Source organism: Mastacembelus armatus, chromosome 12, assembly GCF_900324485.2.
Source record: "Mastacembelus armatus chromosome 12, fMasArm1.2, whole genome shotgun sequence".
Classification (NCBI taxonomy): domain Eukaryota; kingdom Metazoa; phylum Chordata; class Actinopteri; order Synbranchiformes; family Mastacembelidae; genus Mastacembelus; species Mastacembelus armatus.
The window spans coordinates 10,799,221-10,811,932 of record NC_046644.1 but is presented as its reverse complement, the minus strand read 5'-3'; the positions used below and the strand labels follow the sequence as shown (position 1 = coordinate 10,811,932).

The window sequence follows — 12,712 nt, the reverse complement described above, 5'->3', positions numbered from 1 at the left end:
TATTAATATTGGCTTTACAAGTGAAATCTCCTTCTGAGGATGAAAGTGTGTTCATCACTGTGTGTATTTCACCTGCTGTGGTGTTTGGTTGGTTACATATCTTTTGATTGATTACACTTCTCTTTAAAAACAGGGCTGTAATTTATATTTTTCTCAGGTAATAATAAACCTGACCACAATGATACTAAGGACGTCTCTGCAGGAAACTAAATGTAAACAAAACAGTCAAACCTTTCAACATTAGATTCCCTTTAGACATAATGTACAAGCAGAAACATGTTTGTGCTTGTCTGGTTTTCTGCTTGTCTATTGTTCAGTTTCTCTGTGTATTCTCCTATATGTCTGTCTCTCAATGTGTCTGTCTGCATTACTTTCTTCTAATTGTTCACATCATGTGCTCCCACTTACTGGCTCTATCCATGTAATATACTGGAGTTAGTGGAAAAGACTATATTGCATTTTATGGGCTTGTTCTGTGTCTGTGTCATGGCACATACATTCCAAGGTGTAGTGTTCAACATACGTATGTCAATTCATCTTTCTTTGTAAGTAAAGAATCTCTAAGAGATGGAGGACAGACCTGCAGCCCCAGGATCCCATATGTGTTTAGTGCTGTCCTTCAAATGTCTCCTGTCTCTTTGAGTGTGTTGGTGTAGCTGTGAGTGATTTATGTGCTTGTACACAGGTTGTTGTGAAGGGCGTGACTTTGCCCTGAGCTTCACATCTGCCAATACCTTTCTCTGTCTTCTTTACATTTCATGGCAGTCACATGGTCTCTAGGGCCCCTGACTCTGCTTCTGTCCTTGGTCTCTGCCCTGCAGCAGCCTAACAGTATACCTCTGCATGTTTGTGTGTGTGTGTGTGTGTGTGTGCATATTCGCAGCTGAAGGAGATGTGCAGACGAGAGCTCGATAAGTCTGAATCGGAGATTAAGAAGAACGGCTCCATTATTGGTGAATATAAGCAGGTATGTCTCAACTTTGTACTGTAGAATTTGTGTACAAAAATCACTTAAATGAATCAAGACTAAAACACTGTGTTGATTTTGTGATGGTTTTTCTTTCTGTATGAGTACATTTTAGAGAAGTGAGACTGTACCGTTGCAGTTTCCCATCACCTTTTCTTCAATGCTTTGTCAATTAGGTCCAACATCAGAATCCCTTTTTACACTGCCCTTTACCTCCCACCAGTCAAGCCCTGACCAGTCCTGTCAAGAGTACATATATATGTAAAATGAATTAAAAATGTAAGAGAAGCACCAGTATAAAGAAACAAAAACAGATGTTAATGGGTCACACCTCTTAGTTCTGGTATAAAAGACTGGCATCTGACTTCTGTACAGCTGCTAAAGTTATTAATTATTTCAAAAGTTTAAGAATTTATTCTGATCTATAGCTTAGATTTAATTTTACAAGATATAAAAACTAAAGTAGTGAACACAAAGCTGCTCATTCACGTGGAAGAAGCTCAGGACCCAGATGAGCTTTGCTAATTAAAGATGCAAGTGCTCACCAAACTGTAAGACACTGCTAGTAGCTTGTAATCAGTGCTCACATGTAAACATCCATTAACTCTGTAGGTCCATTTTTGAGTTTGCCCAGTTGGATTTTTTAAAATGTAGTGACATTTGAAAGGTTGATCAATTGATGACGCACCATGACCCAAAAGTAATAACATCCCCAACTCGGGATCTTTGAGAAGTGAGCCTTTGAGCACTACTTCTCCACTTATCACTCCTTATTCAGCTTGTCTTTTCATATCTAAGCTCTGATCAAGTCATTATTGTGGCAAGACTAGCCATAAATATTTAAAAATAACATGAGTGGCCTGTTTTCATTCATTCATCTACTTTATGAAGCATAAATGTCTAATTTTACAAACTGTCCCCGAGCTGAACCCAGACCCTTTGATGACAGAGTCTGTTTGATGACTGAGCATATTTTGGATTCCTGTCTCTCTGACTTGCTCTTCCGCTGATTTTCATCCTTTCAGAGCTCATCGTGTCACTTAATACTTAAATATAAACCTATCCAGATCAAGTACTGTTACCATCAGCACAGAGGCATTATGCAACAGTCCATGCCCTATCACTCCCTGTGCGGGCAGATAGAAATAGCAAGAGGACTAAATTAGAAACAGACCTTAACTTCACCTATGTCTAAAAATATTGGCAGCAGATTAGAATTGGCAGTAGATCCAAAAACTGGTGACAGAAGTTATGCTGGAAGAGAAAGGATGGTTGTGTATTTGTGTGAGTGTTATGGTTAAAAGCAGCCTTCAGATTGCTACCATGCTGCTGAGAGCTGTGCTGAGCCAAGTGCGAAAATGGGGCTACGTCAAAAATAGTTCTTTTTTGTGACAGGGAGGAAGGGGATGATAGATAGAGAGAGAGAGAGAGAAAATGAACAGAGGGCTGTGAAGGAGAGAGCAGAGGGAGGATAGCAGCATTCAGTCCTCTGGGATTGACAAGTTGAAGGATGCCCCAAAATAGCCTGCATTGTTTTCCCAGCCCAGATAGCCTGAATTATTCTTCAAACAGCATTTCCCCATTTCAGTGGCTGTGAATGCCAAGTTTTGTTTTGTGGGATTACAGCCAAAAAAGCTTTGTGTGCCATTTGCCACTTCCAGCCCACAAGGACAGAGAAGCGTCTGTTACTGGTGTTGAGCTGTGCGTTGTAGTCCCTCTTGTAGGAACCTGTGTAGATACTCCCAGGCTAGCCAGGTACAGTAACAGTGGCCATGGCTTGTGTCCCTGAGGTCCTTTTAGCATAAAACCTTTTAGCATAATTTGACCCTGGACACCAAAATATTCTAAATGTGTTGAAGTGGCTGAGTTCAGCTGTGCACCCTGTTAGCTGTGAGTTCTAAACTATCTATATAATGTTATTGCATAAAATAATTGCATTTGCATGTGCTTGCAATAATCACCATCATAGGTACACTGTCTAACTACATTATTGACCAAAAAACTAAAAAAAAACAAAAAAAAACAATCACCTTAGGCAGTGAAGTAACAGCAGGATGGGATAAATTATTGAGTCAAAAGATTTTAAATAAATTAGAGATTGAGATTGTTTATGGAAAACAGAATATAAAATACATGAAAACAAAAAATGGCCCATTGGTCTTATGCCTAAACAGAAACAAGCACAAAATCTATTATCAGTGTGAACAAAAAGGTTAAAGAAACCACTACCCTGTTCTTTTGAAATTGAAATGAGCAAAATAGTACGGTGTTAAGTGTTCCTGACCGTAGCCTGACATGTACCCCATCTTACATGGGCTTGTACTGCCAGCAGAACACCTCATCCTCCTTATCTTGTGCCTCTCAACTCTTCTTCTAATTATAGAGACCATACAAAAAGTAAAATGTCTCCTTCCCATGTTGGGAAAGTTAAACCCTCACAAAGTAAAAAGATGTGCAGGGCATGGAGTAGCAGTGGTTGAAAACAAGCATGGGGGGAGGCATAAGATCAAGAGGGATAAGAGATTGATAGTGATGAAAGAAAGGTAAAGACATAGATACAGTACTGGCAGTTGAGAGAAAAGGAAGGGAGAGCAAGATAGAAAAAAAATAAAAGCTGTGTAGATGAGAAGATGGATATCTGCTTGGCTATATATACAGACAGATGTATAGATTGATCTCTGGAGGAGGAGGATGAAGAGATATACAGTATGTGCTGCAGAGAGCAGGAACAGATAGAGGTGGAGCGAGCCGATGTAGTCGTTAGAATGAGTCATGTCACATTGATCTTTTCACCGATGAACTAGAGCATGTGGTTATGCGTGTTTGTCAGCATGTTTGTGGCTGAGGGTTAGAGGTATAATAGGAGGAGGCAAGAAAAACAGGCTGGGTAGATACGTTTGGCTGTGTGATGATGCATGTGCATACTTGTGCATGTACACCTTGTGAGCCCTGCTGGAAAAACAGGACCTTATGACACCACTAATGGACTTAAGAGTAAGAGGACGACTTCTCCTCCACCCAGACGAATTTACCTACAACTACAGAGTTGGGAATGGAAACACTAGGTAGTGCTGTATTATGTTCAGTGAAAAGAGGAAGAATCTTAACAAACTATAAAAACTGTTTAAAGTCTTCCTCAGTGGAACAATACACTACTGTCCTTGCAATCTGTACTTAACTACATGGATATCAGTTTGATTTAAATTAGTTTTGACATTACACATTTCAGTTCCGTTGTCCAATTACCTCCTGACTGTACTACAGTAAAAAAGAAGTGATGTAAACACTCTTGTAAAAAGGGGTTTGCTTTTCACTCTGTGGACCTTATGTTGAATGTTTCTGTGAACAGCTACCAAATGCAAATGTACCCAGCTCCAGAACTTTTATCTGGCTGATCTGTCCTGGACTAATGAGGGAACAGGCCATAACTGGACCTGAGACTGCTTTGTCCCATCATTTATAAGCCACCAAAAATGGGAGTGTGTGTTTGATTTAAAGCTGAACGTCTTCACTTTGCTCACATATTGTTTCATTTCAAATTCACTTCGTGTGCAAAGCCCAAATTCCCTAAAATGTATCATTGTTCCACTATATTTCAACCTGACTGTATATCAGCAGTAAAATTCTTCCATATTGTTGTTAGTTCCCTCAACAGTGCAGCACTCTAGATGTAATGGCTGCACTGACTACTGAGTTTGTTGCATTGACTGAGATGTAAGAGACGCCATTTAGTTTGGGTGACTTATTGACAGCCTTGTGAAAGCCTGCAGTTGAACTGACGGTCTCCCTGGTTCCTATAGATCTGCTCCCAGCTGAGTGAACGGCTAGAGAAACAACAGACAGCCACCCGTGGAGAACTGGATAAAATCCGAGTGAGTTGTACACACAAACATATACACACTTCAGAAAACTGTTGCATTCCCTCACATACATAGTGTAGATTTAGAAGTGGAGCATAATTACATGGCTGTAGTGTAAACGTCAAGCATATGAATGTGTGTCTCAGTTGCTAATTGGAGATTTAATAATGTAACTACACTTCTAAGGAGGACTGCAGGAAATAGTGTCACATTATTACTGACTATTATGTGCATTAATTCTACCAACATTGATTTTAGGTGATATAGGTTACAGCTCTTTCCCTTTTATATTAGAGATCTGATATCTGTCAATCCTCATAGAATAAATGTATTTTTCTGTCATATAACTTGCATTTTAAATTGATATCTATGTATCGGGCATTAACTACCATCTACAGGAACCAAGAGAGGCAATGGTCAGTTTAGAAATGACTTTACATCCTAAACCAGTATGAGGCTCAAAACTGTTCTTATCTAACAAGGGTGGTTCTGCAACGTTGCACAAATACAATAAAACTGTCAGCAGCTGCAATTATAACTGATGTAGGGTGAGAATGATGTGCAGTGGATAATACACAGTATAACTGTAGATTACAGCAATGTTCATTAGGAATGTTTGAATATATAGAAATGTTTATTCACTAATATTTAAAGTCATGACACAATTTCAGTTTACTTTACTGCTTTATTAATGTTTTCATCCACTACTGCAGTGATGAGCCGTGTAGAGACATCCATCCATTTTCTTCTTCTTTATCCGGGGTCACTGGGGCAGTGGACTAAGCAGAGATGCCCAGACTTCCTTCTCTCTGGATGCTTCCTTCAGAGCTTGAGAGACATAGTCCCTCCAGCATGTCCTGGGTCTTCCCAGCGGCCTCTTCCTGGTGTGACATTCCTGGAACACCTCCCCAGGGAGGCGTCCATGGGGCATCCAGAAAAGATGCCCAAGCCACCTCAGCTGGCTCCTCACAATGTGGAGGCTCCTCCCAGGTTATCAAGCTCCTCACCCTATCTCTAAGGGAGAGCCTGGCCACCCTGTGGAGGAACTCATTTCAGCCGCTTGTATCTGAGACCTTGTCCTTTTGATCATGGCCCAAAGCTCATGACCAAAGGTGAGAGTAGGAACGTAGATTGACCAGTAAATTGAGAGCTTGGCCTTTCAACGCAGCTCAGACCGGTACATCGATTGCATTGCTCCTGCACCGATCTGTCTGTCAATCTCACGTTCCATCCTTCCCTCACTTTTGAACCAGACCCCAAAATACTCCACCTGGGGCAGGATCTCTCCTTCAACCCAGAGAAGGCAAGTCTCCTTTGAGTACCATGGCCTTGGTCTTGGAGGTGCTGATTCTCATTCCAGCTGCTTCACACTTGGTTGCAAACAGCCCCAGTGCATGCTGAAGGTCCTGGCTCAATGGAGCCAACAGGACATCATCATCTGGAAAAAACAGAGATGGAATCCTGTGGTCCCCGGATTGGACTGCCTTCAGCCCCTGGCTGCACCTAGAAATTCTGTCCGTAAAAACAGAACTGGTGACAAAGGGCAGCCCGGTCTCTGATTGTACAGAGACCGGATAGCCCTTAGCAGAGGGCCCCAGACCCCATTCTCCCAGAGCAGGATGCCACGAGGGCCACAGTCGAATGCCTTCTCCATGTCCAGAAAGCACATGTGAACTGGTTGGGCAAACTCCCTACAGAGGGTACCAAGACGAAAACCGCATTGTTCCTCCTGGATCTGAGGTTCCACTATTGGCCGGACTCTCCTTTCCAGTACCTTGGCATAGACTTTGCCAGGGAGGCTGAGGAGTGTGATCTGTCTGTGGGTATAACGCACCTTCCGGTCCCCTTCTTGAAAGGGGGGACCACCACACCGGTCTGTCCGGTGCCTGTCCAGAGGTACAGTCCCCGACCACCACACGATGTTGCAGAGGCGTGTCAGCCAAGACAGCCCAACAACATCCAAAGACTTAAGATACTTAGGTCTCATCCATCCCTGGTGCCTTACCTCCAAGGAGCTTCCGAACTACCTCTGTGCCAATCTGGGTGATGGATGGATCAGCCTCTGACTCCTCAGCCTCTGCTTCCTCTATGGAAGGTGCATGGGATTTAGGAGATCCTCAAAGTATTCCTTCCACCACCCGACAATGTCCCCAGTCAAGGTCAACAGTTCCCCACCTCCTCTGTAAACAGTGTTAGCAGAGCACTGCTTCCCACTGCTGAGGCACCAAACGTTTTGCCAGAATTTCCTCAAGGCCGATGACAGTACACCTCAATGGCTTTACCTAACTCCTCCCAGAACCGAGTTGTTGCCTCTGCAACCGCCCAGGCTGCAGTACGTTTGCCATGCCGGTACCTGTCAGCTGCCTCAGGAGTCCCACAAGCCAGTCAGGCTCGATGGGACTTTCTTCAGCTTGACAGCCCCCGTTATTCCCAGTGTCCACTGCCAGGTTCGGTGGTGGACAACCTCCCTCAGGATCTGGTTGAAGCTCTCCAAATGTTCCCAACAGACCCTCACTTTAGGTCTGCTGAATCTGTCCAGTTTACTCCTCCGCTAGTGGATTCAACTCACCACCAGGTGGTGATATATTGACAGCTCAGCCCCTCTCTCCCAGTTGGAGCACCTTCCAGCACCCCTCCAAGGGACAAGAGGGCCAGGTACTCTGTACTGCTGCTTAGCCCATAGGTCAAAACAACAGTAAGAGATCTATCCCCAACCTGAAGGCACAGGGAAGTGACCCTCTCATTCATCAGGGGAAACTCCAGCATATGGTGGCTAAGCTGCAGAGCTATAAGTAAGACCACACTAACCTGCCACCTTCGCTCAAGGAGTTGGGTTCCAGAGCCCAGACTGTCTCTAGTCAGTACCGCTCAATGCCCCACACAAGCTCAGTCTCCTTATCCCCCAACAAGGTGACTCTATGTCCCTAGAGCCAGTTTTACCTTCCAGAGATCAGGTCACTGAGGCCCCCGCCTGATACACAATGCACCGGCCCCTTACAGTTCCTGCTGCGGGTGGTGGGTCCACTGGAGGCAGCCCCACGTTATCCTTTTGGGCTTTGCCTGGCCAGGACCCTGTGGAGAGTCCTGGCCATTAGGCACTCACCTATAAGCCCTGACCCCAGGCCTGGCTTCAGGGTGGGGCCCCAGCTCTGTCATGCCGCATCATGATCCTTTTGTCCATAACAGGCTTTTTGAACCGCTCTTAGTCTGGCTCGTCACCTTGGACCTCTTTGCCTTGGGAGGCCCAACTAGAGGGATTTAGCCCCAGATCTGTGGTAAAGATAATAAGGTGGAGGTTCAAGGAGTCTAACAGAGTCAGCGTACTGTACAGGACTGAAGCGATTCTGCCCAAACTGCATTAACATAAGGACGTTTGGTAGCCATGAGCTGAACTTAGAAGAGTGCTTTAGTAGCATTATCTCAGATTAGTCTGAGAACTTCTTTTCAACTTAAAACACAATAAATGTATCTTTGAACATCTAGCCAACCAATGTCCTGCTCTTGCTACAAGTTAAGTAGTTGAACGAATAAATTCGAAGTTTAGCAGCATAGTCGGTGTGGCTTTGTCAGCAGTGAGTTTTTCCCTTTTCTTAGCACAAATTCTCTGCACCCATTAAAACCTCATCACATACAATGGACAAAAAGAGCTCTTTAACTAAGATGCTGGGTGGAGTGCAGCCCTGACAGAAAGCACAGCTAGTTAGTTTGTATATTACAGTAATGAACTACCATGCTTCAGTGAGTAAACAGAGTGTGACTTTGTCTGCAGTCACTGCCCCTTTTTCTGTGTTGTGGACATGAGTGTCTGGAATCTGCATTTAATGAGTAAACTACTAAGTGATTTCAGACAAAGCCATTGTCTTCTCAAACTTAAAAAAAATAAGATATACATATTGGGATTTATTCTTACACTTATGTCCTCTTCGCACTTGCACAACTACTGCTCTTTTTTTCTAAGGAAGACTTAAAAATGAGCACAGGACATTTCGGCAAGCAGTTATATATAGGAGAGCAAACTGACAGTTTTGACAGAGCAAATCTGTGCTTTCTTTCTCATGCATCTCCTTAATTTCTACATCACAAACAAGAGCTAGCGTCCAGCTGTTATTCTTTTGTCGTGGCAGCACTGGGCTTTATTTTTTATCTAACGTTTTATCTCCAGCTCAAAGGGGAAGGCAGAGTTTGAAAAAAAATAAATAAATAAAAAACAAGCTTGTAAGCTCAGTGACTGGTATAAAGATGTCAGTTCCTACCTTATTTCATTCTCTAAACCTTTTCTGCTTTTCCCTTCGTCTCTCTGTTATATCCTCTTCTAGTCCAAAGTGGAAGGCTGTGAGAAGTGCAGTGCTCTTTTCAACAAAGAGGGTCGTGTGCGGGCCGCTTTGACCAGTGCTCCTGCTGGAGAGGCTGAGGAGACGGATGAGGAGAAAGAGAGTTTAAAGAACCAATTGAGAGAGATGGAGCTGGAACTAGCCCAGACCAAACTGCAGCTGGTGGAGGCTGAGTGCAAAATCCAGGTACACTGCACAGTTTTGGCTCCGATCAAACTAGATAATATCAAATCAGAGTTTAAGATTCACAAACATGATTGCAGCCATAGACACACTAATACTTTTATATGTACTAGGGATTGCCCTGTCACATAGTTCTGCCCCCCAGGATAAATGTGGGGGGAACATGCAACAGTATATAATATATATTAGGTCTGTGACAAGAATTTAGGCTCAAATATTTTCAGATGGTCCACTGATTTAGCTGGGGTACATTTGGCACATCCAGACTACTGGATTATATGTGTTTGTCTGCATAATAATTAAAAGGGCTGTCAGCGATAGATCTACACTCATGACTAACAGGCCTGAAGAGTATCATAGTAATGGAGTGCCAGGGTAGCAGTCAGCCTCCACAAATCACTGCAGAACATTTGCCATAAACCAGGCACAGCAAAAAAATAAAATAAATAAAGCCTTAACATTACTGGTGTGCTCAACTTACTGAAAATTACTGGAGTTTGTTAGAAGGAGAGTAGCAAGCAGAACTGAACTACACCAAACATGAACTGTTCTTTTTTGTAAAACTTGGTGTTTCTCCCATTATTCATGCTACAATGATAATTATTCTCTCTACTACAATCAGGACCTGGAGCACCACCTGGGTCTGGCCCTCAATGAGGTCCAGGCTGCCAAGAAGACCTGGTTCAACCGAACACTCAGCTCAATAAAAACCGTTACTGGGACCCAAGGCAAGGAGACCACCTAACCTGATAATCCCATCGCCCAGCTGTGCTCAGCAGTGAGACTCACCACACCGAAACCTTTGGACCCCTAAACTTAACCCACTGGGTCATAACCTTAACTTGAACACTGACCGTTAAATTTCAGGATAACCATGTGTTATTACCAGGACTGTGTTATTACATGTTTCTGATAAAAAAAAAAAAAAATCCTCATGTTGCTCCTCTTCCCATCCCTCCTAATGTAATCACCCTCAGCCATATCACCCCATCTCCACCCCAAATGACTACAGCCAACAGCGCTGAGGAGAAGGGGTCGGAAAACATAACATGAAGTACAATGGTACCACTTTTACAATGCGCTTCCACCAGGCACAGAAAGAAAAGCGTGTAAAAAAAAAAAAAAAAAAAGAAGAGAAATGCTTTATTGATTTCTGTCTTTGTACTGCTGATATTAAAGACTTGCAGAAGGAAGATAGGACATCTGTACTCTAACTGTCCTGACAGGATAGAGAAGAAAACACTCCGTCCTTCCTCACTCTTCTGTGGGCTCCCCTCTAAACTACTGGCACAAACCAACCAGCCCCTGTAATATTTTTGTTTTAGGTACGAGAGCTAATAGACGCCTTTTCAACACTGAGCTTTTTCTAATTTACGTTGAACAATACCTTTCTTTTTCTAAGTATGTACATGAATGTGCTTATGTAAAGACAATGTGTGTGGGAGTGTGTGTGTGTAAGTGTGGATGCTATGTGTCTTGTGTTGACTGTATGTGTTACACGTGTGTGAGACTGAAAAGAAAATGTTTGAATGTGTAGATAATAGACTGAAATAACATTAACTGTGTATAAGAGAGAAATTGAACATGTATAAGTCTAAGGGAAAGAAAGAGCACTAAAGTGGATGTGTGCATGTATGCAAGGGAAAAGTGTTTTCCCAGGTTGTCCAGTTTCCTTTACTGTTCAAATGTGTATAAGAATGATGCTAGTGAGACATTAGCTGACAAGACCTTGATCTGAAGGTTGATAATGATACTAAGATATGAATATGGAATTTACAGTAAAAGCAGAAGTATAAAGGCTGTTGTAACCAGCAGTATAATTGCCTCAAATCAAATTCCAGGCGTAAAACATGCTTGAATTTTGCTTGGTTTGGATTCCCAGCACAAAAAAAGTACCAAACTATGCAAACTTCTACATGTGCATATATATACTAGAACATTGTTGAACCCCGGAGTGGTGCAATGATTGTAGCAAACCCTAAACGTCACTTAGGGAAATCTAACGTTACAACGGAAAACACACACACACAAAGTTCCTGCTGATTCACAAACCTGTGTTTTTTCCTAGTGTCAGCTGCGCTGTGGTGTCTGACCTAGACTGGCAGGATCAGAGTTTGTTAAGCAGGGCGGCAAACTACGTGAATTTTAGTTTTCACAAGTGAGATATCTGGGAACTTGTTTACCACTATAGACTCGCACTGAATTATGACATAAACAGTTAATTTGGTATAAAGGTGGACATGCAACAAATCCTCAGTGGCCACTTCCGTTGGATCACTTGCTTGTTAAAGGAGCTACTGTATCTGTCTGCCAAGTACACAGACAAGGTCAAGAGGTTTGGGTATTTCTTGTGAAAATTCCTGATGTGAAAGACACTATGGTTATCAGTGCTAGAAGAACATGGTCATCTTCACAGAGGACACAAGGACACAGACGAGTGCAGAAAGGCATCTCACAAAATGGACTTGAACAATCTGATGATTGTAGTGAGGCGAGTGGGGTCTTTAAACTGTGTGTGTGTGTTTTCATATTTAGAAAGAGGATTCAATAATATCCCAATTGCTGTTTATGCTTAAATAATAATTAGACTGAAAAAAGCTGCATTTCTTTTAAACTGTTACTGTAAATTGCATCTAACTTGAAGGTGGAATCTGATTGGCAGGAATATAATTGTGATGTCGGAGAAAAAAAATCCAGATTAGTCTGAAACATAAAAAGGGCCATTCTTCTAAGGGCACTGGGTTGTAAATAACAAGCATAAAAAAATTGAGTTTTTGTTTATGATTTTCTACTCCGTAACTATAACTAATGTTGCCTACTTGTACCTAGCTACCTGCTGCTGTGCTACAGTTTAATCCACAATGATATTTTCTGTTTTTAATGTTTATTTTGCTCCAAGCTTCCCAGTCAGACTGCTGTTTGGTTAAATGCCAAAACGTAGCTTTATCACCCAACAACAAAAACATTATCAATGTGTGGAAATTGTAATAGTGTAGAATGCCTTGTGTAAAACTTTATGAATTTCAATATAAAGATATAAACACGCAATTATCTTTGTCTCATTTTTGCCTCATATCAAGAAAACCTCAATCCTCGGGCCACTGGGCTTATTTTATTGCTGTCTCAATCTGTTTTCTCTTTGGAACATAGGAGTACACGGCTGATGAAGACTGATAAGGAGCCTGCTAGTGGTGTTACAAGATGCAATATCCTGGGGGCACTATTCTTACAATTTCTCCCTTTACTTGACAACACATCACTTACACTGCAAACTTCGCTGAGCTAGACGAGCTACCGTCAGTAGTGCTGTTAAAGTAGATGACGAAACACAGAAAAGTTAAGTTGAATGGATTCACTGTATCCAGTTAACC

General features: G+C 42.4%; 1 protein-coding gene across 4 annotated transcripts in view; it reads left to right on the top strand.

The window, feature by feature from the left end:
* Positions 1 to 12,389, top strand: part of rabgap1 (RAB GTPase activating protein 1) — a 63,210-nt gene extending 50,821 nt beyond the window's left edge. For all 4 annotated transcript variants that reach the window (XM_026296729.1, XM_026296728.1, XM_026296726.1 and 1 more), the window contains 4 exons: positions 884 to 967; positions 4,768 to 4,839; positions 9,144 to 9,344; positions 9,964 to 12,389. In XM_026296729.1, coding sequence (XP_026152514.1) covers positions 884 to 967; positions 4,768 to 4,839; positions 9,144 to 9,344; positions 9,964 to 10,086 — 480 coding nt within the window. In that variant the 3' untranslated portion in view covers positions 10,087 to 12,389. The remainder of the gene's footprint in view (positions 1 to 883; positions 968 to 4,767; positions 4,840 to 9,143; positions 9,345 to 9,963) is intronic.
* The last annotated feature ends 323 nt before the right edge of the window (positions 12,390 to 12,712 follow it).